Source organism: Myotis daubentonii, chromosome 1 (assembly GCF_963259705.1).
Source record: "Myotis daubentonii chromosome 1, mMyoDau2.1, whole genome shotgun sequence".
In the NCBI taxonomy this organism is placed as follows: Eukaryota; Metazoa; Chordata; class Mammalia; order Chiroptera; family Vespertilionidae; genus Myotis; species Myotis daubentonii.
Window position 1 is genome coordinate 149,269,278 of NC_081840.1, and position 17,461 is coordinate 149,286,738.

General features: G+C 43.5%; 1 protein-coding gene and 1 long non-coding RNA gene across 3 annotated transcripts; both read right to left on the reverse strand.

Annotated features, from left to right (window-relative positions):
• Positions 1–115: 115 nt before the first annotated feature.
• PLA2G12A (phospholipase A2 group XIIA) lies at positions 116–17,390 on the reverse strand. Of its 2 annotated transcripts, XM_059662378.1 has the most exons (5): positions 17,044–17,172; positions 14,310–14,453; positions 5,189–5,265; positions 4,014–4,179; positions 116–1,125 (listed from the first exon to the last, which is right to left on the reverse strand). In XM_059662378.1, exons 2-5 carry the CDS (start codon positions 14,407–14,409, stop codon positions 1,007–1,009), a joined length of 462 nt encoding a protein of 153 aa, XP_059518361.1. In that variant the 5' UTR covers positions 14,410–14,453; positions 17,044–17,172; the 3' UTR covers positions 116–1,006. The 2 variants fall into 2 exon arrangements, with proteins under 2 accessions (XP_059518361.1, XP_059518351.1); XM_059662368.1 differs by lacking the exon at positions 14,310–14,453 and having other exon boundaries at positions 17,044–17,390.
• On the reverse strand, positions 1,365–3,835 carry LOC132214831 (uncharacterized). The gene is made up of 2 exons (XR_009448360.1): positions 3,487–3,835; positions 1,365–3,449 (listed from the first exon to the last, which is right to left on the reverse strand). It is a non-coding gene; the product is annotated as an uncharacterized LOC132214831 (long non-coding RNA).
• Positions 17,391–17,461: the final 71 nt, after the last annotated feature.

Here is a 17,461-nt window from a genome sequence, read left to right on the forward strand (position 1 = left end):
CATCTGTTAATAATTTTTCATGTAAATGAGAGATCTATAAAAGATGGTTCTTTGTAAGTTGCTTTCCATCCCTTTTGACCTCACAGTTAGACTTTAGAAAAAAAAACACACCCAACAATATTAAGAACAATTTTTATTAAGACCGCGATTAGTGAAAGGTTACTGTCTTTTCAAAATATCCCAGAATCTACTATGAGGAGCAAGCTAGGGAATAAACATCAAAGCATAACAGCATACAATGCTCTGACGTGTAAACAACTTCTCATTTATTTTATTAAAGTCATCTTTTCTCCAACAAAATATGACATTTGTCATATGAATGGTTCATAATATGGGAGTGGCCGTGCTTCTGAATTCTGTTCACGTCACCTTCTAGGCACATTACATAATACCTACATATTTTGGTTTTGCTCCTTAAGAGGTCACCAGCTAATGGTTCCAATTTTATGAGAAACAGACATGGAAATTTTGACTTGGTAATTAGTCTTGTCATTAATAGAAGTGTGACTTAGTCATATGCTCAATGGGCTACAGAAAAACAGCATATTTTGCATTAATTAAAAATAGTCAGATCCTTCCAGGCATAAATGTATTTTTAAATTTTTATGGTAAACAAAAATACACTTCTGAGTGAAGGTCTCTCCATATTTCCAAATAAGATAATGTTGAACATACCTTATAATGAATTTTACATTTGACCTCATTTTGGGAGTAAATGCGGTTGTGAAAACGAAGTTACAGAACTTTCTTTAAAAAAACAACTCGCCCCTTAACGCGCACGCACCTCTCCCCGACACTGGTCAGGACAGCCTGGCGCGCTACGGCAGCGCCTTCCAGGAACACAGCCTCCCCTTTCCTCTTTAGTTTGAAGCTTTACTGTCAAAATAAGGTCTTACAATAGCCCTTTCACAAAAATAAGGCACCTTTGTGCTGTAAAAACATTAGTTCTTCGCCAAAGGTTGTTATGTGCTTCCATCCGCATCTGCTGTCACCTGCAGCGTCTTCTTTAAAGATCAGTTTTTTCTTCGTAGCGACACCAACACGCGGCTCGTTGGCTGTCCAGGTACGGCTTACAGCCCAAGTGTATCACACTGTCAAACAGGAGCTCCACTGTTGTTTCACATGCTGCAAGGTAAGGGAGCGCCATTACCGGGGGCAATCGCAGAGGATCGCTCTCTCTTCACCCACATCACAGGTTCCCGCACAGTGTCGAGCACGGCCTTTGTGGGCACTTCAACGTGTGCTCTGTGAAAGTGCCCCCAAACCCTCGGAAACCAGTGACATATATCTTTATATACAAAGGCTGTTTCAGCCTCTTTACCATGTACCAACTCTGTGTTTGCATGCAAATAGTCAATTTTCTGTGCCAGACAAATGAGTCTCTCACAATAGCACTGAATGATCAGTTCAACACTTTTAATTTTCCTTATTTATTTATTATCTTACTTACGTATTTTTGTTAAACCTGAGGATATTTTTTCCATTGATTTTTAGAGAGAGTGGAAGGGAGAGGGAGAGACACAGAGAGAGAAACATCAATGTGAGAGAGACACATCAATTGACTGCCTCCTGCACATGCCCTGCAACCGAGTTATGTGACCTTGACTGGAATTGAACTCAAGACCCTTCAGTCTGCGGGCTGACTCTCTAACCACTGAGCAACCGGCTAGGGCTATTTATTATTATTCTGTATCCTCACCTGAGGATATGTTTATTGATTTTTAAAGAGAGAGGGAGAAACATCGATGTGAGAGAGAAACATTGATTGGTTGCCTCTCGAATGAGTCCCCACCGGAGATCAAACACAAAACCTCGGTATGTGCCCTGACCAGGAATCAAACACTCAACCTTTTGGTGTACACAGGATGAAGCTCCAACCAACTGAGCCACCTAGCCAGGGCTCATTTTCCTTTCATCAGAAAAATATCACTGTTTGAGATGCCTGATAATATTCTTAAGTTTGCATTTCAAGGAAAGCTTTTTAGGTTCAGAAAAAAATAAAGGTTAAAAATAGAGACACCTCAAAACATTTCCTTCTAGCCAATGGCAGCTAAAAACTGGTCACACATCATTTAAGATGCTTAAAATAAATGGACCCAAGTTTCTTTCTTTGACCAATATTCAAATTTAGCTTGGGAGGGGAGACCTAGGAATCAAAGGTGTTTGTCCTCTGGTAGGGTTAGAAACATTTTTTTTAAGACTATAAAAATGATAACGGGCCCTAACCGGTTTGGCCCACTGGATAGAGCGTCGGCCTGGGGACTGAAGGGTCCCAGGTTCGATTCCGGTCAAGGGCATGTACCTTGGTTGTGGGTACATCCCCAGTAGGGGGTGTGCAGGAGGCAGCTGATTGATGTTTCTCTCTCATCGATGTTTCTAACTCTCTATTCCTCTCCTTTCCTCTCTGTAAAAAATCAATAAAAATATATTTTAAAAAAAATGATAACGGATTTACTTTGGAACACCCAGGTGAGATTATCCTAATATATTATACTTATAACACAGAGTGGCTTTTAGTTGTTCAAATACTTCCAGTTTCAAATATTCACGTTAAGAAATTTTTCATTACAAAATCTTGACATGATCAAAGTTCCGCCAAAGACTGTGCCATTAAGAAACACAACCAACCACAGAAGGATAAAGGTTATGATTATTAAATAAAAGATAGCAAGAAATTTGGTTTCGTCATTTAGCTACGTTAGTATGACCTCAGATCAGGACACAGGAAATACATCCAGCTATGCTTGAGCTGTACAAGTTTACCTCAGCCGAAAGCATGCAAGGCATTCAGAGTGTTCACTTCCTTAGTAGTTAGTAGTAGGGTTTCAGAGTCAGACCTATGAGGCTGCTTGGGGAATACTGTAGTAGACAGAACACAAGTTTTAGAGTCAGAAGCATGTAACTTGGGGCAAGTTTCTTCTTTCTGAACCTCCGTTTCCTTCCTTGAAAATGTGTAAAACTGACCTACTTTTGGACTTTTGTAAACATCAGTGAAAACATGTCGAAAGTATCTAGCACTGTCTGTTATGCAAAGTGTCTAAAAATTTAGTTTCCTTTTGTGCCCCTTCTCATTGCCCCTCTTTGTTTTCAGTGTGTGGCACATTCACTGGCTTGACAGTAAAGAAATCTCATAACTGATAGTAATTGTACAGTGATGTGTGTGTACACAAATGTGTCATTTTACTCTAATGACAACTCTGAGAGGGATGTTACCATTCTCATTTATACATGAGAGAGTGGAGCACCTTTTCCCTTAGCTGATTTTTGCCTTGTATCCCTTCGCTGTAAGAATCACTACCATGAGTGCGACTATATGCTGAGTCCTGAGTCCTCCCAGCAAACCACTGAACCTGGGCTTGGTTTGTAGGACCCTCCTGACAGATACATATGAAGAGACAGAGTTAAGACTCAAATCTTCTAGAACTTTCTACTCTAAATCCAACCCTACTCTTAAAATACACACACAACACACACACACACACACACACGCGCACACACACACTTTTTAGATTGATTTCAGAGAGGAAGGGAGATGGAGAGAGAGATAGATCAATGATGAGAGAGAGAATCATTGATCAGATGGAGCCTGCAACCCAGCATGTGCCCTAACCGGGAATCAAACCATGACCTCCTGGTTCATAGGCTGATGCTCAACCACGGAGCCACGCCAGCTAGGCCCAATCCTACTCCTCTTAATTCACTGGGTCCAGGGTTTGCAAGCTCTTGCATGAATTCTCCTCTGCCTCACAGTCCCTCCTCCCAAGGTTCCCGAACACTTTTTGCTTCCATGGCTATAAATCATGTCTGATTACAAAACCACTGAGTTCTCGTCTCGGAAAACACTCTGAATCCCTTACATGCTTTCGGCTGAGGTAAACTTGTACAGCTGTGTTACCACAGATAACGTAATGCAGAGTGGAAGGTTTCTATTGGTAAATCCTGTACTAAAACATGAAGCATTCAGTAAAACTTGGCAAACTGCACCGGTCCCCGTCCCGCCGGGCCATCCTCACCCTGCACGTGCTGAGCCAGGCCCAGCGTTTTCTGCACCTCGCGGCAGATCTTGGAGAGGCAGTGCTGGAACTCCTCATCACAGTCGTTCTTGCTTTCGCCACAGGTCTCATAGCACCTGTCGTGGTGGTTGCAGCACTTTGTCAGGGAAGGGATGCCAATATTAAGCTGAAAGAGGCATTTGGATGGGTTATTACTGACGAAATTCAAAACTCTTCTGCTCAAGTTCTGCATTCAACTATCAAAGAGCAGTCAATGACAATGACTGCTGTATAATTTCTAAAATCTATTTCTGCCTACAAATGTTTTCCATTTTACGTATCTCTCCATGACTCTCACCGCACCCACCCACACTGCTCTGCGATCTTCCTCTCAGCCCTGCCTTAAAGCTTCCTATGTGGCAATGTTAGAATAGTCACAGATACCTGCGGTAACAAACACAGCTTCCAACTGTCCAAAGCACAAAACATAGTTTTAAAAACATAGAAGTAAAGCTAAGAGCATTAAAATTGTTCTCCAGGGGCGAGGCAAGGATGACTTTCAGATATTCCAAAGTGTTTTGTACCTCCTCTCCCAATAAAATGTACTTTATATGAAATGTCATTGAAAAATTTTAAGCTCCTACAACTCAAATTTTGTTTGTTGTTTTGAGGTTTAATCTTTAATTGTTCACCCAATCCCTAAAAATATTGCTCCTTCGCAGCTATAATTTACCTTTAACTGTTTAAAATTAATTTATATGCAAAACCTTTGTGTCTAGGAATCCACTCTCATAAACGTTTTTTCCCCATTACACTTGGCTCCGATCCAGGTTCCCCTTCCACAAGCACACAGCTTTCACTCAGCTGAGTTCTAGTACAGAAAATTATTATGTCTTATCTATACTTTTTCATCCTAAGTAGTCTTACTTCTACAATTAAACCACATTTATACATGAGGAAATATCATTTAAATGGTATTTACATCTCCAAAATTAAAAAATAAAACATGACTTTTACTACATTTAGTTTTGTTAGGACTTAAATGTGTTTTTTAGTTATAAAAGAATATAGTAAACCTGACCACTATTACAACAAGCAAAATTATTTGTGAACCTGAGAACACACTGATGGTGTTGCATTATTAGGAGTATTACAGAGCCTATCATAAGACTTATCAAATAAAAAATAATATTTACTTGAACACCAAATAGTGGAGAGCCACATCCATTCGGCGGGGAGGGTTTAAAACCATAACGTGGGACGGGCTTAGATCCTAGAAAATATAAATGGTATCATAATTAATTGTCAAATATGATAGAAAATACATACACAAGAAGGTCTGCAATGTGCTAGACTAGCCTTGGAAACGCTTCATATTCGGATGCTGACAGAGTGAGTATGTCTTTATTCTGAAGAGCTTGAGAATGCTAATTTGTCTACCTAATTGTTTTTTATTTTTTTGAGAAATTTTAAACATGGTTTTATTGATTTTAGAGAGAGAGGGAGAGATAGAAACATTGATGAGAGAGAAACAGGAATCAGATGCCTTCTCCATGCCCCCTACTGGGGATGGAGCCTGCAACCCGGGCATGTGCCCTGACCAGGAATCGAACCGGTGACCTCTTGGTTCATGGGTTGATGCTCAACCACTAAGCCACACTAGACAGGCTTGAGAATTTTTATAAGAGCTTATTTGAGCCAAACTGATGATATATGCCAAGAAGCAAGATCTCCAATGTTCCACTCTACCTAATTACTTTTATTTCTCCTGTAGTGAAATATGTACAAATGTATACTTATACACATTTATGGTAGTGCATAGAATGTAATTATATTGGTAAACCCATGCCATACAAAACATACAAAAGCTTATTCTGGATTTCTGGAGATTTCAGAGGTTATATGCCAGATTGAGTCCATGTGTATGAAAGAAATCCACCCTATTTTCCTGTACATTCTAACATAAATATTTAATCCTCACCCGAGGACATGTTTTTATTCATTTGAGAGAGAGAGAGAGAGAGAGAGAGAGAGAGAGAGAGAGAGAGAGAGAGAGAGAGAACATCAGTGTGCAAGGGAACGGGACGTTTGCCTACTGCATGCACCCCAACCTGGGATCAAACCCACAACATGAATATGTGCCCTACCTGTGAATTGAACCCGTGACCTTTTGGTGCACAGGAAAACGCTTGAACTAACTGAGCCAAACCAGCCAGGGCTGGTGTACAATTTAAAACTTATGAATTGTCGCCCTAGCCAGTTTTACTCAGTGGATAGAGTATTGGCCTGCAGACTGAAGGCTCTTGGATTCAGTTTTGGTCAAAGGTACATACCTCGATCCCTGGCTCTGCTTGGGATGCGTGCAGTAGGCAACCAATCAATATGTCTCTCTCACATTGATGTCTGTCTGTCTGTCTCTGTCTGTCTGTCTCTCTCTCTCTCTCTCTCTCTCTCTCTCTCTCTCTCTGTCTCTCCTTTCCAGTCTCTCTAAAAATGGAAATATATCCTTGGGTGAGAATTAACAAAAAATAAAACGTATGAATTGTTTGTTTCTGGACTTTTCCATTTAATATTATCAGACAGCAGTTGACTGAGATTAACTAAACTGTGGAAAGTGAGGCTGCGGATAAGGTAGTGGTGGTGGGTTCTACTCTACCTTAATATAGGACCTTTATACCATTACTAGACGCCCGGTGCACGGATTTATGCACTGGTAGGGCCCCTCGGCCTGGCCTGCGGACATCCCCCGAGGGGTCAGGGGTCCCAGATTGTGAGAGGTTGCAGGCCAGGCCGAGGGACCCCACTGGTGCACAATTGGGGCTGAGGAGGGACTGCGGGAGGGCTCCAGGGTGTGTCCAGCCCATCTCGCCAAGTCCTGATTGGCTGGACCCCAGCAGCAAGCTAACCTACCAGTCAGAGCGCCTGCCCCCTGGTGGTCAGTGTGCGTCACAGCGACTGGTCAAACGAATGGTCGGACAGTTAGTATATTAGGCTTTTATTATATAGGACCAGTGACCTGGTGCACAGATTCGTGCATATCGAAAGGAAATTAATTAGAAGGTGGCTGGTGGGCGGGACTGGGTAAGATGGGCTGGACACGCCCTGGAGCCAACCTCCTGCGGTCCCTCCCTGGCCAGCTGTACCTGGAGTGGCACCGTGGCTTGAAAGGTGTCTGTGGAGTGAGCAGGGTCCCTCCAGCAGGTGGGGTCCTTTGGCCTGGCCTGCGGGGATGGGACAAAACTGGCTCTCTGATATCCCTGAGGGTTTCCGGAGTGCAAGAGGGCACTCTGCAAAGTTGCTGTCATAGAGGGTGTGGAACGCAAATGCAAGTGTGCAGTTAAACAGATTTGGGGCCAACAGTGCCGCAGCAACAATATAACCCATGGCCGAAGGTGGAGTCGCACGGCCCCATGAGGAATCAGGATCCCTCCTCTCTGGTTTCATCTGAGAACCGCCGCTGCCAAGTCACTGCAGCTTGGTAGCTCCTGCGTTGAGTGTCTGCCTACTGGTGGTCAGAGTGCATCACAGCGACTGGTCAGACAGAGGAAGGGACACTTAGCATATTAAGCCTTTTATATATAGAGAGAAGACCTTACAGGACTATACATTCTAGCCCAGACTCAGGCCAATCATTTCACAAATATACTCCTTTGCCATCTAAGGAAAAAGGACAGAAATAAACTTGGTGAACTATATTACTCCAGTTATACTCTCCCTAATAGTACCAATGGTTCTGTAACAAAGTGAAAGGTAACATTATCATCCATCTTAAATTTTTCAAAGGTACTTTAGAAATATCTCTCCTCTTATAATATAGAAATCATTTCAACAAACCAAATAGTCACCTACTTTCTCTTTGAATGTCCCACAATCATCCTACAGTATCAAGAAATAGCCTATTCCATTGTGGAATGGCACTGTTAAATTCTGTTTTCTTGTAAATTCTACCTGTAAGCAATCCTCTGCCTCTTGGAGAACACAAAACAAGCCAATTCCCTATGAGGCGCTCTGACTGGTAGGTTAGCTTGCTGCTGGGGTCCAGCCAATCAGGACTTGGCGAGATGGGCCGGACACACCCTGGAGCCCTCCCGCAGTCCCTCCCCATTTACCTTTATTTCTAAAAATAAAATATATCCAGTTATTACAAACTAGAGGCCCGGTGCATAAAATTCATGCACTGGAGGGGGGTGTCCCTCAGCCTAGCCTGCACCCTCTCCAATCAGGGACCCCTTGGGGGATGTCCCTCTCACAATCCAGGACTGCTGGTTCCCAACTGCTCGCCTGCCTGCCTGCCTGATTGCCCCCTAACCACTCCCCTGCTAGCCTGATCAATGCCTAACTGCTCCCCTGCCGGCCCGATTGCCCCCAACTGCCCTCCCCTGCAGACCCGGTCGCCCCCAACTGCTCTCCTCTGCCAGCCATGTTGTGACCACATGGGGGTGGCCATCTTGTGTGAGGTCGTGATGGTCAATTTGCCTATTCCCTCTTTATCATATAGGATACCAAGTCATAATTGGATACTTGGGAGAAACACAAAGTATTTCACCAACTTTCATTCAACTAACATTTATTACTAGGAGACGTAAAGATAAGTTTAGCTTCCAAAATAAAGTGAGGGGGGAAAAAGCAACCCTTCTAGAAATCAGCCAAAGTAAATAATCCTCTCAAAGTAATGATCTAAAGTTGATTTAAATGTGTGGCTAAGACTCTCATGCTCAAATGAGATGATCAAGCAGAACCTGAAGAAGTGTACAACCTCAGGAAGATAGAAGGCTATAGCCTGCTGCACTGAGTCTGAAGAATCACATGTACAGAGGGAACGGTTATGCTAGATCTAGAAAAGAGGAGGCCAAGGACAGAAGGTGGTCTTATTTTTCCAGCACTGTCCAAGAAGGAGGGCTGTTTCTGGGGCCTTGGAGGGTGATGGCAGATGCCTGCGGCTAAGTCACTGCGCTCCTTCACCTCCTCCTTTTAGTCCTTCATTCTTAAGAACAACTGTTTATGTTTTGGCTTTCCAATTAAAAGGGCCTATAGATGACAATATACTAACCGCATGGATGTCTAATGGGCACTTCAAACTTAAGATGCTCCTAACATTCACCCTCAAACCTGTTCCATTCACAGTTCCTTCTTCTCAAGTAATAGCAACTCCATCCTTCAAGTGCTCAGGGGAAAAAACATTAGCCATTTTTGACTCTCTCATGTTCTTCTATCCCACATCCAATTCTTCAGCATATCCTGTTGACTCTCCCTTCACAATATTCAGAATCTAACCACTTACCACCTCCAATGCTATTATCCTGCTCCAAGCCACCCTGGATTATTGCCTTAACATCCTAAATAGTCGCTTTACTTTGGTTTCCACACCCCATCCCACCTCCAGCTATAGTCCAGTATCAACAATGAACCTGAACAAGTCTATTAAAATATGTCTGGTAGAGTTTTTCCTCTGCCAAAATGCTGTGTATAGCTTCTTACCATATTCAGAATAAATGCCAAAGTCCTTTCAATGCCGACAAGCTTTATGTAAATCTGCTCCCCACCTTGACTTCTCTGTCCTTGTCTCCTTACTATTCTCTCCTTCCTCTTCCTATCTTCCTCACTGTTCCATCATACCTGACCTCTGCTCTTCCACAGACACTCCAGGTGCCATAGTACCATTGAACTGCTGTTCCTCTATGTCAGTGGTTCTCAAACTTGGCTGCAATTAGAATCACCTGGGAATCTTTTTAAAATCCTGATTTCTGGGCCTCATCCTCCGGAAATTCTGTTTCTTTGTTATGGGGCGGGGCCACAACATTAGTAACAAAGAAACAGAATTTCCGGAAGATGAGGCCCAGAAATCAGGATTTTAAAAGATTCCCAGGTGATTCTAATTGCAGCCAAGGTTGAGAACCACTGCTCTATGTGGATGCTCTTCCCCCTGATATCTAGTTACTCCCTCAGTTTCTCACCAGGCCTTCTCTGACCATACCATTTGTAGCACACTGTGACTTCCTAACATACTATATCACTAAGCTATTTATTTCATTTATTATCTACTTCCACATACTAAAATATAAACTCCTTGAGGGTAGGAATTTTTGTCTGTTTTGTGCCCTCAATGTCTAGAACAGTGCCTGGCACATGGTTAGCTCTTCAGTAAATATTTGTTGATGAGCCCTAACTGGTTTGGCTCAGTGGATAGAGTGTCGTCCTGCAGACTGAAAGATCCCAGGATCGATTCCGGTCAAGGGCATGTACCTTGGTTGTGGGCACATCCCCAGTGGGAGGTGTGCAGGAGGCAGCTGATCGATGTTTCTCTCTCATCGATGTTTCTGGTTCTCTATCCCACTCCCTTCCTCTCTGTAAAAAATCAATAAAATATATTTATATATATATATATATTTGTTGATGAGTGAATGAATGAGCAGAAGACTTGGAAAGCTAATCCCCATGGCAGTTATAATACTCATTATAAACAGATTAACTGGTACTACTGTTCATCCTTCAGTCTCTTTTGAGTTTGGTGAGCATTCATCAGCCTCCAAAGACTAATCACTTCTAATGTGTCACATCTCTTTAAATGACAAACTGGACACCATTAGGTATGGATCTATTTTGAGTTGGATATAGTACTTGTATTAATACAGCCTAAGACAGTTAGCATGTTTCAGCTGTGTCTCACTATTAAGACACAGCAGGAAAAAAACTTTTGAATGACAGAATTATTAGACATAAATGAAGTCAGGGGAAAACAAAAACATGCCCACTATATATAATGATAAAAGTGTAATATGCAAATCAACCAAATGGCTGAATAGCAGAACAACTGTCCGGATGACCACGCTATGACACCCACTGGCGCCAGGCCAGCCAAGGTGGGTACAATGAGATTGTTTGGGAGCCCCACCACCGCCCCATGATCACCCTGCAGAGGGAGGCCTAGGCCACCAACTGGTGGGCTGCAGCAGGTGGCAGAACCTCCCTCTGTGGGGCACGATCAGTTGCCCCAAAGAGGGAGGCCCAGGCTACCTGGCGGGAGCACTGTGGCGGGTGGGCGAGGCCTCCCTCTGTGGGGGCAATCCATTGAGGAGCCCTGGCCGGGTGGGCAGGGCCTACCTCTTTGGGGTGATCGATCACGGGGCTCCTAGTCTGCAAGAGGGCACAGGCCGGGCTGAGGGACCCCCACCTCCGAGTGCACGAATTTCGTGCACTGGGCCTCTAGTCCTATATAATAAAAGCCCAGTGACCAAACAGTGGAACGACCAGGCGAACCCTTGACCAGTCACTATGATGCACACAGAACACCAGGGGGCAGACGCTCAATGCAGGAGCTGTCTTCTGGTGGTCAGTGTGCTCCCACAACAGGCTGATCCCTGCAGGCCATGCCCCCCACCAGTGCATGACTCCTGTGCACCAGGCCTCTAGTAAGAGAATAAAGAGAAACAGAGATCTAGCTGGCAAAAATGAGAATGGAGGGACGAGGATGGAGGTGGTTATCTCAAACAGGGCTGGTGCTTAAAACTGTCCTAAGGAAGGAAGTTGATAAAATGGAATAATAAAGAACCAAGTTCTAGTATACATGAAATATTGGACAAAAATACTATGAATCAAGGCTGGTAAATTGACTCTCCAGTATGAGGATCAAAAGGGGCATATGTTTGGTTTTGTTTCTTTGCTCACTCCATGTAAAATAGTGCCCCTTTCCTTCCATTTCCATTCCACACACCTTGGTTGGTTTTATTCTTCTTTCGAACATTTATTGACCAAATTAACATAATTAGTTTCTATGAAGAGAGGAACTTTGTCTTGCTCACCTAGAAGATGCACATAGTGGACACATAAGAAATTACTGGATGAAAAAAAATGGGAAACTCTCCTTGCTGAAATTAAAATATTCTTTATCCACAGCAGAAGCAAACAACAACAACAACAACAACAACAACACCCTCTCCCTCTGGGAATTAGTTTCCTGAAATATTTTAAAGTGTTCTGATGTTTTAAATTCACCTTTAAATTAAAATAATTATTTCTGAACCAAAAAGTTATTTATAATCTTATTTATTAAAGTTGAAATAGATACCAAAATTACAAATGTATTAATATCATTTAAAATGTTGTTATAAATCCTATATAATAAAGGCTTAATATGCAAATTGACTGAACAGTGGAACGACCAGTCACTATGATGTGCACTGACCACCAGGCGGCAGACGCTCAACACAGGAGCTGCCCCCTCGTGGTCAGTGCACTCCCATAGTGGAAGCCTGCTCAGCCAGAAGCCGGCCTCCACGGCAGCACTAAGGAGCAGTGAGCCGAGTGGTAAGGAGCAGTGAGCAGGTGGGTGGTAAGGAGTGAGAGGTCCCAGACTGTGAGAGGAATGTCCGACTGCTAGCTTAGGCCCACTCCTCCTGAGGGCTCTTAGACTGCGAGGGGGTGCAGGCCTGGCTGAGGGATCCCCACCTCTCCCCAGTGCACAAATTTCATGCACCGGGCCTATAGTATTGCTATAAGCTGCTGAACATGTTAGCATTTCTACTGGTGGCAGTTTCTACAAAGAGCTTTGTGATCTGAACTGTGCACCTGCCTGGCTCCCCTGCCCCCGCCTAATCCTTTGTTGGCCAAACCCTAATCTTAGGTTTTCCAGCCTCCAGAATTGTAAGAAATAAATTCCTGTTATTTAAGTCACCCAATATTTTGTTATGGCAGCCTGAGCAGATTACTATGCAAAGCAAGCAGAAACTCAATAATAGAAGAAACACCATCAGAGTCAAACCAAAGGAGTAATGTATTGGGGCCAATGTCCCCCAAAATTTATAAGCGGATACAGAAAGCTGAGGGAAAAATTAGATGGGAAGAATTTTAAAAACAAAACAAATCCACTCCCCAACCACATGGAAATACTATTCATTGATTTCACTTTTTGACGTAAGCAACTGCTCCTGTCTTGATGCTTTATGTTTTATCACCCATATGGACAGCTGAAATCTGGAGTTGCCTGGATGGCGACGATAGTTGTTTTCTACAGATTTTTCTTTTTTTTTTTTCTTTTTTTTTTTTTCTACAGATTTTTCTTAATTTGATGTAAATACTTCCAAACAGACCAATATGTTTCATCTGAAAGACAGTGAAGCCGATGAGAAGCCTAAGGGGAAAGCTGTTGGGTCCTACAAAGGTCTTAACCACTGTTTTGTAGGAAACACAGTCTAAAACCCAACCTGCTTTCCCAAACACCCGAGACTTTAAATTCATGATTATTAATCTCATAGGGCCCTTATGCTACTTTATTTTTCTAGTCCACCACTTCCTATTTTCCTCAAATTTCTAACAATTCCATTTCCATCTTCCCTCCCTCCCAGCTCATGAACTTGATTTCTACTTCACTGAGAAAAACGAGGCAACCGGAAGAGGACTTGAACATCTGCCTACCTATTCGTATACCTGTACCCATATCCTCTACCTCTGTTCCTATTAACGGGACTATGCCATCTGTGCTCTTGGCCAATCTATTTATGAACTAGAACCCAAGCACACTGAAAGGGTTAACTTGAAGCACCCGCAGAAAGGGCAGGGGTCCAGTGGAAAACAAAGGCAGGTGGGACACAGGCAGGGGCAGACATGGCAGTTTGAGCAGCCTAACCACAGGAACCAACCAAACAGAAACAATAAAATGTTTCTGGACTCAAAGCGGGAGGATGAGAAAACAAGGGTGGGCCTGGAGCAACAAAGGTGTACGAACCCATAGAAACAGAGAAAGTTCAGCATAGGAACAGAGAAGGAATGCATAGAAACAGGGAAAGTTCAGGCTTGTTGCTGGGCAAAAACAATTGAGGGAATCAATCAGGCGGTGATGCAGGTAGACATGGAGCAGGCTTGTAGCAGATATATACCCCTGGACTACAAGGCTTTACTGGGCAGCCCATTATTGGGTCCCCTCCCCTTGTAGGGAGTCTGAACCTGCTTGTAGCTCATGCTTCGGCGTCTCAAGACACCACCCCAGGAAAACACCTTGGCTCACCATTCTGGTCATCAACATGACTCCAATAATTCTTTCTCTCTCTTTTATAATTTTTTTTAACTCACTACTGAATCATTCTCAAAAGCATACATATATGCTATTATTTCTACTAATTACCCCAAAATTGTTTTTTTCACATGGTCTTCCCATTTCAGTTAATGGCAACTCCATCCTTCCAATTATTCAAGCCAAAAACTTTGGAATCATTTTAGACTCTACTCACACCCTCCTTCTAAGCCATTAGCAAATACTTTCAGCTCTTCCTTCAAAATATGTCCAAAATTCAACCACTTCTCACCACCTTTGTTACTACCAACCTGGACAAAACCACCACCATCTTTTGTCTAAATTCCTGTTCCTGTCACGCTGCCTGCATTCTTTTATTTTTTTTCGCTGCCTGCATTCTTGCTCCCCCATCTCCCTGGGTCCTTCTTATTCTCAGCACAACAGCCAAAGGGACCCTGCTGAAACATAAATCACTAAGTAAATGACTTATTCATAATTCTAAAAACATGGTACAAACCAATTTTGCTTTGTATTTTTCAAAGGAAATTGGAAAGTTTTCTTCCTCAAATCTTCTCTGCTGTCCAGGAGAAAAAAACCCCATCACATTCGTCCTCTAAATAAGGTTAGCTCACTCTCAATAAAGCCTTGTCCCCACTTAGGGAGGATGGCCAGAGGGAGCAAATCTCTGAAATGCCACTCCTTTCTATCAAGCAAGGGTAACTGTATGCCACAAGTCTGTGCCCATTAATCTGACCACCCCCTCTCTACCATTATTACTTTTTTTTTTAAAGCTCCCTTGACATCACTATTTAACACCATGTTCTTCTAGCTCTGGGGTTTGTCTAGTTTTGTTTGGCTCTGATTAGGTCACTTGCATTCCAAAATATTGGAAAGGTTGAAACAGTGTTCCAAGGAGACTTCTTCCAGTAACAGCAATGAAAGAACAATGTTCATTCTGCTGGAATTATCAATGTGGTGACTTGGAAACCGCAGTCCTATGCAGGCAGTACTTGCTAAGACACAAGAGGGTTTTCACTGAAGCATACCACTTCCCAAATCATCACGTTCATTTGCGTTTTTGTGCTGGAGACATTGCTCTAAACTCTAAAGGGTAAATTTAGTTAGGCTTGTGGAAGAATAAAAAAGGATTAAGTAAAAGGAAAGATTAAAATAATCTTTCTAATAGGAATAGTATCCACTCAACATTAGAGCTATTTTAAATATACATACACTCTAGCGTTGACCTATGAACCAGGAGGTCACAGTTCTAGTCCCAGTCAGGGCACATGCCTGAGTTGAGGACTTGATCCACAGTGGGGGGCGTGCAGGAGGCAGCTGATCAATGATTCTCTCTCATCATTGATGTTTCTCTCTATCCCTCTCCCTTCCTCTCAGAAATCAATAAAAATATATTAAAAAGATAAATAAATATATAGAAACTCTAGAATCCTTGACTCAAACAGTAAGTTTATGAAGAACACTCCTTCCAAGTTTTCCTATCTCTCTAAATGGCAACTGCATCCTTCCCCTGGCTCAGGCCAAAACCTTCAGAGTCACCCTCCACTGGTCTTTCTCCTCGGGTCCTTTACATTTGCTGTTCCTCTGGCTAGTGTTCTTTCCCCAGTTCATCACCTCCATTTTCCAGTTTCTTCTCAAATACTTTCTTATCAGTGAGGATTTCCCTGAACGACCCATTTAAAAGAACAAACTCCCTCCCTATACTACTACCGGTGTTTTCTTGGCTTTATCGTTCTCAAAGCACTTCAGACCTGCACACACTGCATATTTGGCTTATTTTACTTGTTCATTAATTTACTGACTCTCTCTCCTTCCAAGTTTTCCAGAATGTAAGCTACGGGGACAGAAATTTTGTCTGTTTTGGTCAATGCTAAATCTCTACCTGGTAGAACACCTAACACACAACAGGCACTCTAATATTTGTATAATTAATGGGGATGAGAAGTAAAACTTTGACATCAGCCTGAGTGAGGAAAGGTGACCATTTAACCTTCAAATTATTTACTTATTCCTCCTAACAAGCTCTACCAGAACAAAAACATCTTCCCTGATTACATACTGATGGTAACATTTAGGCAACACTTTAGGAAGGAATGCAACATTTACAACTTCATAGCATATAAGATACAGCTCATGCTTTAATTCCATTAACATAAAACTGGAAATTATTTTGAGAGTCACAGGCAGCAGGGGGCATCATGACATAGGTTCCTTGTAAATTCACCTACACACACTCTGGTTTCACCATTCAAGTCATTGAGCTCCCTATTCTTTTGAGCTGCTAAGCAGTAACTAGACCGAGACCTTGTCTACTCTTACTGGAATTTTCAATTTCCAAAGAGAAGCCCAAGTACGTTATCTGAACTAGTACAAGAAAAATCTCTGCCCGAAATGCTGAGTTTATTATTACCAAGAATGCTACCAAACAAGTTCTCACACTCAAACATAAGTTTAAAAATATGAAAAAGTAAAGCAAAATAATTATGTTATAACCAAAATAAGGAAGAGGCACCACTGATATTTATCAAAACTTAACAGAAAATAGATTCATGTTCTAGAAGAGCTGTCGGAACTCTTTCTCAACAACAGAGTACACCAAAAGTCTGTACAAAGGTCGGAACTTATTTTCTTTAGCTCTGCAGGAAAAAAAAAAAATTAAACCCACTCTTGAGAAAGTTAAACCATCGTGACTTCAAAATTCTCAGCATGTTTGGCATCTTCAGCTGATTTATTTAAGGAGCTAATTATAGAGCTAAAGCGCAGGTGTTCCACGCCATTTCCATGATGCGTATGGCACTAAGTTCTTAGGCAAACCTTGTGCAACTACAAACAAAAAAAGCAGCAGTGAGTACAGGGCGGAGAGTGGCTCTCTCACATTCTAAACCACATAGAGGTGCGACCTGAAACCAGGGGGGAGGTGTCCCCACGGCCAGAGGGCGGCCTTGAGATCTGCCTCGCATCTCCCTCTCCACGCCCCCCGCGCCCCAGCAGCCCGAGGCTGGCCTCGCAGAGGGGGTCCCCGCTCACCGTCACTGCACTTATACTGGCAGAGCCCGTCCTCGCCCCCCAGGAGGTCCAAGGCGGCGTTCAGGTACGTGTCGATCTTGTGCACGCCGTTCCGGATGGTCTTCAGGGTGGCCCTCCAGTCGGTGGACTGGGCCTCTTCCTGGCACCGGAGCGCGGCGGTGAGGACCAGGAGGAGCACGGCGAGCGCGGGCCACGGGAGCACGGCCATCCGCAACGCCCAGCCGCGTCGGGACCCACCGGTCCCCAGCGCCGCGCGACGGGCGCGCCCCGACCGAGCCGCCGGGCGCCCGAGGCAGCGGCACGGGCTCCGCGCTCCCGGGAGGCCAGTCCCACGCCCGCGCCTCCTACCCCGGCCGGGAGGCGGGCCCCGGCCGCCGTCACTGCGCTCCCGCGGGAGGCGGCGCCCCTGTGCGCCTGC

Bases quoted from the DNA above. Each gene is read 5' to 3' on its own strand.
- PLA2G12A (XM_059662368.1), bottom strand. From the start codon at position 17,251: ATGGCCGTGCTCCCGTGGCCCGCGCTCGCCGTGCTCCTCCTGGTCCTC. The intron at 5,266-17,043 runs GTGAGCGGGGAC...TATATTTTCTAG, and splicing joins CCAGTATAAGTGCAGTGACG to GATCTAAGCCCGTCCCACGT. The intron at 4,180-5,188 runs GTAAATATTATT...TGCCTCTTTCAG, and splicing joins CTCCACTATTTGGTGTTCAA to CTTAATATTGGCATCCCTTC.